This window comes from Ictalurus furcatus, chromosome 19 (genome assembly GCF_023375685.1).
Source record: "Ictalurus furcatus strain D&B chromosome 19, Billie_1.0, whole genome shotgun sequence".
In the NCBI taxonomy this organism is placed as follows: Eukaryota; Metazoa; Chordata; class Actinopteri; order Siluriformes; family Ictaluridae; genus Ictalurus; species Ictalurus furcatus.
In genome coordinates, this window is record NC_071273.1 from 13,922,904 (window position 1) to 13,932,656 (window position 9,753).

At 39.7% G+C, this 9,753-nt stretch overlaps 1 protein-coding gene across 2 annotated transcripts; it reads left to right on the forward strand.

Moving 5' to 3' along the window:
* Nucleotides 1-129: 129 nt before the first annotated feature.
* ikbip (IKBKB interacting protein) lies at nt 130-9,333 on the forward strand. Of its 2 annotated transcripts, none has more exons than XM_053650339.1 (3): nt 130-3,143; nt 4,781-4,898; nt 7,939-9,333. In XM_053650339.1, the coding sequence occupies exons 1-3, from the start codon at nt 2,962-2,964 to the stop codon at nt 8,740-8,742; spliced, it is 1,104 nt and encodes a 367-aa protein (XP_053506314.1). In that variant the 5' UTR covers nt 130-2,961; the 3' UTR covers nt 8,743-9,333. The 2 variants fall into 2 exon arrangements, with proteins under 2 accessions (XP_053506314.1, XP_053506313.1); XM_053650338.1 differs by lacking the exon at nt 7,939-9,333 and adding an exon at nt 5,205-6,721.
* Nucleotides 9,334-9,753: the final 420 nt, after the last annotated feature.

Genomic DNA, 9,753 nt, shown 5'->3' on the forward strand with positions numbered 1-9,753 from the left:
CTCAGCATAAAGGAGAGAAACGGTTTGCCTGTGTGTGTGTGTAGGTCCCAAATGCATTACAGTCAGGTATACAGTAATGCATATATATAGCTTCATTGAGTAGACGTATAGGTGGTCAATTACACATAGAGTTAAACCCCCGGTTCTGTTGGAAACTGAAGTGAAGGGCAACTCAAAGAGCTTCTTATTTGTTCAGTAAAATTGGAACAAAATTGACATTGGCTTTGTGGGCACCTTTTTTTGTTAAAAGATAAAAAGTCCCCCCAATTTTTTTTTGTTGCTTTTTGTAAATATCTGTGCATTGTTTACGTTTTACTTTTGAAATTGTTACAGTTGGATTATGCCAGATTTATGTCATTTTTACGCTGATCAGAATGGATCTTTATGGGATTAAACAGCTTTATTTTTGTAAATGTTCTTATATCTGGTGAATCATAGGGAGAAACACAGTACTAAATATGATTGGATGTACTATATGAACCTTCGGGTAGTTGGCATTATGGGCTTTATGCCATTTAATTACACACACGTTGCGTTAATGTGTAGCTTGTGATCCAATATTTGATGTGTGTTTATGGGTGTAAAACAGAGGAGTCCAGCTGTGGTCCTGCATGTCTGTAGTCACCAGTTTGGTGATTTGCTTGCTCTAAACTTGGTCCTAATCCTGAACTATAGACCTGAATCCATGAAGTTCAAACCTGCAGGAACATAGTTGGGATCTGTGTGTATGGGTTAATTTTGATTTTAGGTGACACAAATTGACACATTAGAGCCTGTTTACACCTGCTCATTTCTTGCATTTAGTATATGGATTATAACCACATGCATTTACACATTGCCAGATTTACAGTTATCCAGTTTGCAATGCAATGAAATGCCCCGTCACATACAATATACAGATCATTTGCACTTGACCACCAAATTCATGCGTTATTCATTATTTTTTGTTATTTCATGCAAAATACATCTCCTTGAAAATCGTAATTTTGCATGTTTTTGGGTTTTTTTTTTCTTTACCAGCCCCACATTTGGCAGTCATTGACCACTTGTGTTATGATGTATTAGAAATTTAATGTATTAGAAAGGGCCTGTCAGATATTATTTGGAGAGGCAGGTGCGGTTATATTTGCATAATATCTAGCTTAAATGCATCTCAGACTTTTAAAAGTGGTTCGAGTGATCAGATTTTAATCTGATTTAAATGCATCTTGGGCACATTAACACTTTCATTTGCATGTAGATAATAGCAATTGGGAATATACTTCAGATGTGTGAAATGACTGTGTAAATGGGCTCTTAGATTGTTTGTTTGTCAACTGCCATTTTTTAAAGTTGGAGAATGTTTATCTTTTATCTTTTGTTTATACTGATAGATTCAGCCAATAGTTTGCATGGGCTTTAGTTTTTTTTTTTTTTTTTTTTTTTTTTTTGCTTGATTTGTAAGCTACTTTGTGCACTACAAATGATCAAGAATGGAGAAAGGTTAAGTTGTGTACACTTTATACTCAAGAAATATTAAATACAACAAATGCTGCATAGAAAACACAATTTCTTCTAAGAAGAAAGACTAAAACATGAGTGGAAGGTATAATTTAGAAGCAGTTTGTAGCTTTATGCTTTAGCCAAAGTAAGCTGGCAAACAGAATTTGCACTACATGGGGAGAACATTTGTCTATAGAGTGCAAAGACGATTCATCCCATTGCAATTATAATAATGGAAAATTTAAATTGTGCTTTGATCAATAAAAAAAAAACTTAAATTTTTGTGCAAAGCTTCCTTGTGTTGTTGTTTGTGGGACTTCCAGGGGGAGGAGGGAATCATTGGCTTTACAAAAGCAAGCGGCAGTGTGTTACTTTGCACAGGCTAGAAACATTTTAAGAACAGGTTTAACAGTGCTGTATGAGCAAGGAGATCTGAGAGTTGTGAGTGAGCTCTTTGCAAGTGCAGTCTCCATTGGCCTGGGTCCATGAAGCACAGCCAGTTCAACAGGGCTCAAAAAGACTGGAAGTGTTGTAAATAGTGTTGAATTCCTTTGCCTCCCATCCACAATCTGTCGAAACATGTACATATACACAGTTCCCTATTTACAGTTTTCCAAAAAATTGCGCTCACTTACCAAAAATGTCTGTTTGTGTAGGTTTTTTGGTTCCTAGATTATAGGGTTAAAATATCAAAAAGTAAAAGGTGTGCATCATACCTGACACCTAGATGAACACTTTCCAGTTGGGTATATGACTAAGTCGTTCCCTTCAAATGTTATCGAAGTTAAATACGTGTTTGACAATGTCGTATGTAACTTTAGAGACGGTCCCTTAATTTCCGCATGTCTGCGAATATCGACCGTCAAACCAACTTTATTCCAGTCCTTGTTATTACTGTAATTTGCCTGAACTACCCTTAAAATATACTTCAGACAGGAAGGTATATAAATATTTCAGACTTTTGACCTTGCCTCTGGATCAATTCTCAAATCTAAGCAGTTCTTGTGTTGGTTAAAATGATAATTCCATAACTAATCCTACAAACATATAAACACTCGTTCATAACATGTCGAGCTAACGAGAACCTCGAACAGACCCACGAATGCCTCCACCGCCTAGTGTTTTTGAACTGTGCCTCGTCTCGGAGTCATTTAGTAATAAAAGAAGAAAAAAAGGTTGTGAAAGGTTTTTAATGGCAGGACGTGGACGTCACTGTAGATGGCGCGCGTGCACTTGAGGAGTCGTGCGCGACCCCGCGAGCAGCTGGAACGTGCTGCTACGTGGCTGTATGGCGGCTCTGTGCTACATCTAAACTCTCTGAGGACCGAGCCTGTGACTATGAAAAGTGCAAGCACAAGTAAAGTACATTTAGCCCTCGTTCACGGTGTAAATCGCAGCTCTTTGCATTTGTATAACGTTGCAGAGCAGTGAACTTCAACCTTTTTGGATAAAGACGTGAAAGAAAAAGACTTAAGCAAAATGCCGAGCGATGGAGTGAAGCAGAGGAAAGGCAAAGCAGGAGAAACTCCTGACACCTCGAAACCGTGTGGAAGAGATGAAGTTCAGAAGGATGGAGATGGAAAAACTGATCAGTGTTCTTCAGTAGATGCCAGGACTGTAGTGAGTTTGCTGTCTCTGAGTGCATGCTTTCTGCTGGCCTGGTAAGTCAACCGTTATTCCACTTGATTAAGCTGAAAAATCCCAGCGCCTCACAATACATCGTTTGTAAATTATTATCTCGATATGGATATCGCAGAACGGTGTAGTATGAAAATACATCCTATAACTATGTTGTTCCAGATGTGATGTGATGTTTAATAAATAAACGAACAGATGTTGGGCCGGCAGAGCTGACACATTTTCAGTCAACTTTGGCCTTTGTTATGAAAAGAACATGCAGCAGTCTTTATTTTGTCACATACACATTATAGCACAGGGAAATTCTTTTCTTCGCATATCAGTCCGAACAGGATTTCACTGAGGTTTTTTTCTGTGATTGTTGCAGCCGAAAGAAGCTTGATTTTGCTGTGGCATTTTTCCAAAATTTGCCATGCAATTTCCAGAGTTTGTTTTTTTCTTTTTTCGCTTTTCTTTCGGGAAAACTATTTGAATGGGTGAAATTGCTCTAAATAGTTTTGCAGGAAATTGTCTTTCACAGTGATGTTTGTTGGTAAATGAGACCACATGAGTACTCGTTCGAGGCACATAAATCAAAGAGGGCTTTGGCTGAATGCGCGCTATGATGACGTCAAATGGCGCATCTTGGTCCAAATATGTGGAAAATTACAAGCTCATCCAAATATTGCAGAGTTTGCTTGATTTTGCATTAATTTCTGTGGGTGCAAAATCCTGGAGGGACTGGCATATCCCAGTTTATTAGGAAGCTGAGGTCAGAGTGGGGGATCATCTACGATACGTCATCCCTGGAGCAGAGAGAGTTAAGGGCTTTGCTCAATGGCCCAATAGTGGCAGCTTGTCTTTATGTTCAGTAACCCAGAGCCTTAACCATTGAGCCACCACTGCCTTTGCTAACCCTGGGTCAATGTTGGATGGGTTGTTCTGAAAAGAACCATGTTGGCACAAAATTGTATCCGGAAGGCAAACAATGCTACCCAGTATAGGTGAAGGGCCAATGTTTGCTACCTGAGGCATGGCATTCACATCATCCTTCCATCCATCCATCCATTTATCATCAGCTGCTTTATCCTGGTCAGGGTCATGGTGGATGGTGGATCTGATCCCTATGCCAGGAACACACCCTAAATAGGATGGCATGCAAACACACACACACACACACACACACATTCGATCACAGCTAGGAGGTATTTATTTTATTATATTCCATTTTATTATATTAGTCAGGGTTGTTTACGAACTTTTGGGGGCACTGAGCTACATCCTACTTGGACCAGTCCATCGCAGGGAACTATACACACACATATTCATACCTAGGGCAATTTAAAATCACCAGTCTACTTGCTGGCTTGTTGTTGTTGGGTAGTGTGAGGAAACCTGAGAACTCGGAGGAAACCCACTAGGAGAACATGCACAGAAACTCCACACTGACAGTAACCCGAGTTCAGAATCCCTGAAGTTGGACCCTGGAGCTATAAGGTGCCAACATTACCCTCTGCGCCAACGTGCCAGCCACATGAACCAAAAAATAATAATAATTTTGTCCAAAATAAAGCAGGTCAAACTTTAACTATGTTACATCAAGAAAAGCATAGCCTATTGGAAAATATATGGTAATCCGATGTAATATATGATGTGACATTTCTGTTTTTTTTTCTCTCAGGGCCATCCTTCAACAGAATGCAAGGTTTAATGAAGTTGAGGAAAAATACAAGCATTTGTATGAAAAGGCAGCTGATCTGCTAGCACTGGAGAAGAAGTTTATTGCAGCTTCCAGAAAGGTGGGTATTTATTTTAATCATAGCTACTGATGCATCTCATTGAACATAGTCTTGATGCCAAGAAAAAATATTGTAAATAGACATTATTATTAGAAGTTTCTGTTCAGTCACTGAAAAGATGTAGCACCACCCCCTGCAGTGTTTGTTTCCTGTCTGTGTGTCAGAATAGTATGCATGGGGTTGTTACTCAATAGTCAAAGCAGTTAGGTTCAGAGGTGGCGCTTTGGCATGTACAGTGCTGTGAGTGTGAATGTGACACACAGCAAAACCACAGCCAAAACACCCTGTCTTGTGTTGTGGGTGCAGCTGGAGGACTCCGAAGACCATCTGAAGGGGGCACTCTCCTCTCTCACCACGCTAACTGAGCTGCAACAGGAAGTCATCTCCCTCAATGGCATTGTTACAGCTATGCAAGAGGACCAACATGCATCATCTCGTCGCCTCCAAAGTGTGAATGAGCACTTCTTGAACGTGACTGAGACATGGCATGGTGGACTGGCCACTGTGACAGAGGACCTGACTACGCTGAGGTCCGAGTCTCGCTCAATTCATGGCCATGTAACGGAGCATGTTAACAAAGCTGAGGAGCGCCTGCGAGCTCTAAACAAACGTCTAGAGGAACTAGAAGACAGCACAAAGAGAAATGGGCGCGTGCTGGAGCGCACAGAGGAGGAAGATGCCAAGAGTGTTCAGAATCAGCTAGACTGGAACACCAAGCAGGTGAGCAGGCTTCAGGAGCAACTTGTGTTGCTCTCCAAAAGAGATGCGGAGCTTGAGGAGAAGCTGGTGGAGATGGAGCCACAGGCCAAAGAATGTGAAGAACAGCTACCTGTCGTAGAGGATGCAGTCAGGTCTATCCTGAGGTTAGGAGCTGACCTAAGCGGGGCCGAGAGGAGGCTTGAGGAACTCACGCTGCAAGTGGTGGGCACTGAGGATAGCACACTCAAGGCACTGACTGAGATTCTGCAGCTCCAGCAGACCCTTGATGATCTGCAGGTGGACAACAGCGTGATGAAGGTGAGGAATGAGCTTGGAGTTGTCCTGGATGCCATGAAGGAGCTTAAGCGTGTGCATAGAGAACAAGAACTGGATTCTGGAAGAGAGGAGCCTGAACATGATGAGGGGAAGGACATTGAGACATTGAATATCAAGCAATTAAACGATGATAATAAAGGTTTGGAGGAGAAAAGTTTTCTAGAATCAACAGCAGGTCACAGTATGAGTGCAGGAGCTGGGGAGATCCTGTTGACTGAATTAAATGAACTGCACTGATTTTGTTTAAAGACAACCTGTAATAAAAACTGACATTTTTTACTGTGTTTCTTTATGTACCTGCCTCTTTTTTATGGAAATAAAGACAAATTCCTTGTTTTGTTTAATTGAATTTTCCATCAGAATGCCCACCTCTAAATATAATATTGGTTAATGTATTTGGTTAGTAATATTACGTCATGTTTCACCTCTCCTTTCCCCACACTCATCCATCATCAAGTGAAAACACTGATCAGTTTCACTTAAAAAAAAAAAAAAAAAAAAAAAAAAAAAAAGTCATACTATAGAAGAAAAATTCAGATTTCCATTTTGTGTTGTCTTTAACATTTATGTGGTGTGGGTGAATGCAAGCATAAATATTCATCAAACTGTATAGCAACGAATGCTAACATCTAAAAAGCTTTCACGCCTTAAATCACGTAAATATTGTTTGTGCATAGGTACTTAATAGTAAATTACTTTAGCAATTATCTCCACCACTTTGGTCAAACATTCAGCAGCAGTTACACTACAGTGGTAGATTTCACATATGTAAATCACACCAGAACCTCTCTGCCATAACACTCCTTGAATATAACTGCACTTTGCACATGGGTTTTTAGTAGGTCATTTTGTTTACAATGCTATTTCATTTAATTCTGCTCCACTAACTAATATAGGCTCCACTAGGTGCAGATTTGACACAATGTCTTATTCTATAGTGTTCTAGGTGGACTACGGATTATAACAACTAATACTCCATACTCCTAGTTTTCCTAGTGACTCATAGATGAAAGATATACAGAAATGCATTTAAATACCCAAGAAAGCAATTTTACAGTGAGAACATATAATGATTTGCCTGTTTATTAGGTACACCTGCAGTAGGTGCACTGTGGTGGTATACAATCAATGACATTTGTCCATATGTCGCTATTCACAATTTATTAGACCCCCTCTAACCCATTCATCAGTGGGAAGGGACCAAGAGAGATAATGTATTACTTGGGTGGTGGATTATTCTCTGTGGTGGTCCAGTGGTTAGAAACTGACAACTGATGAAGAGCAGGGAAATAAAAGATTTATAATCTCAAACTGCTAACCTAGGTGGTGGACCAATAATATAAGTGTGTCTAAGTGGTCAGGGTGTGTATACAGTGTTTACCATATCGCTACCATGTGGACATAATAAAATGGCCAGTGGATATAGATACAAGTTAAGTCTAGCTAATAAAATGTAACCTGAGTGTACACAATAGGGAATTAACACGACATCAGACAGATGTTTGCATTGATCAGATTTTCTACCGATATAATATATTTCCTGTTTCAAGGATTCGTGTTGATATATTGTAATGTACAATGAATACAAATGATGTACAAAATATTGCCCTTTTCAATTAAAAAAAATAACAAGAATTCTTTTAATTTTCTTATTAAAATTATTTTAAATGTTTACTGAAGTGTCATTACTGCAGCTGTTATAAAAGTGAGGAAGGTAACTACTGTGTGTATGCTTTAAGCAATGCACATTTAGTTTTTTTTTAATGCAGCCTTCCTTCATTTTTTTTTTTTAAATCATAGTGTTACATTCACCCTTGTATATCAGATTGAACTCCCTATCTGATTAATCTCAGAAGGAAAACCGAAATGCATGATGCATGTTGTTCCCTGGACTGTTTTATTGTCTGTGAATATCAAAATGACTGCCAGACTTTTTATATTCAATTTACATCTGACAGAAGTGATAGTGTCTCAGCCTCTGTCTATACTGTCTCTTCTTCTATAGTGTGAGGATGTCCAGGTGCAACTGGCCAGCCAGGACGTGCAGGTGCCACCGTCCCAGCTGAGCAGCTTAAAACAGGAAGTGGCTCAGCTGAAGGAATGGGCTTCAGGCCTCAGTGAACGACGACAGAAGCTGCACACTAACCTGGCCCACCTTACACAGGCTGTGGAGCGCATAGAGAACCGCACTACTGCTATCTCCAGTGATGTGACAGCCAAAGTGGCCTCGGTTCGAACAGATGTACGGCGCATGGGAGGCCTGGAGGGTGATGTGGAAACTCTCCTCAGTCAGACCAATGAGCTTGAGGAGAAAGTAACTCAAGCCGAGAAGCTTATGGCCAAACGCATCGGTGAGCTGCTGGCAAACAGCATTAGTCGTGTTTCAAGCCTGAGGACCTCTATGGAGAAAAACTCAAAAACCCTAGAACAAATTCGCAAACGTATCCCAGAACTCTCCGCTGCGGACACGAAGCTCTCAGAGCGTATCCTGGTTCTGGAGAGCGGCCGAGCCAAGCTAACGAGGACGGTGATGTTCGCAAGCGACCTGCGACCCAAAGTGTCCACCATCAAGAGGGACTTTGCCATGCTGGAGCCACAGCTGGCTGATCTGACTCTGAGGATCGGCCACTTGGCTGAAGATGTCATGAAAAGGGAGGAAGACATTTCGCAGATCAAGGAGAGTTTAGCCAACTTCGCAGCTGCCCAGAAGGACCTTAAACAAGCTCAGGAGGACTTGGAAGTAGAAGTAACTACTGGTGACCTGCACCAGAATGACCTCAGCCAAACACTGAATCATGCAGAACTCTAACCTGCACTGTAGACTGGACTTCAGTTTAAAATGGTTTATTTTATATACTCTGTTTATTTAAGATGCTGGAAAATATGTTTGGGATTAAAGTGTATTTTTAACAAGGGCTTTGCATGAAAATGTCTTTTCACATACACAGAGTTGCCACCATCATTTTAACTCCATGAATTTGCCATTTTACCACATACCTACCTAATACAGTTAAGTACACTTATTTCAAAATGATAAAACCAACAATAAATTGAATGATTAGAGTTCAGTTCTTTCAGTATCACAAGCTATAAAAATGGTCAAAAAGCGTGTTAGGACATTCAGTGATTATGAAACAGTTTTTATCCTGATCACAGTGAATCCTAAACCTTCTGAGTTCAAGGCAAGGATCAAAGCCCCTAGAGTCGTGAGGTACCAGCATTGCCTAATGCACCTCCATGCTACCAATAGCAGAACAATCAAAATAATATTTCTGACTACAATATAAATGTTGACTACTGCTGTTTGTTATGTATTTTTGCAAGTTTACCAGATTCTGCCTTCAGTTTTCCTTCTATCTTTTTGTAGTGTTTTTATGTCTGTGTGAATCATAGTTTTCTCTCTTGGTAATGTTAACCCTAAATAGAATATATATACATACATAATATATATTTATTTTTATTTATTATTATTTATTTATTTTAGGATTAACATTTCCAAGAGAGAAAACTGTCATTCACACAGACATAGTATTTTATTTCAATATTTTCTTTAGTTCTTATAGTAGCTTTAGGTCTTGTAGCATCAAGCTACAATCATGCCATATAAAATAATATTTATACTTCAGTTATATTTATCATTTAATGAATGTAGAAATCAAAACAGATCCATCGCTGACCAGATATTATTTGGGTGGTGGACCATTATCAGGTATACCTAATAAACTGACAATTTAGTGGATGCTGGTGATTGTATTGATACAATTGGTCATTTTTAAACTCACCCAAGACCGTTATAATGAATTGCATTATGTGGGGATTC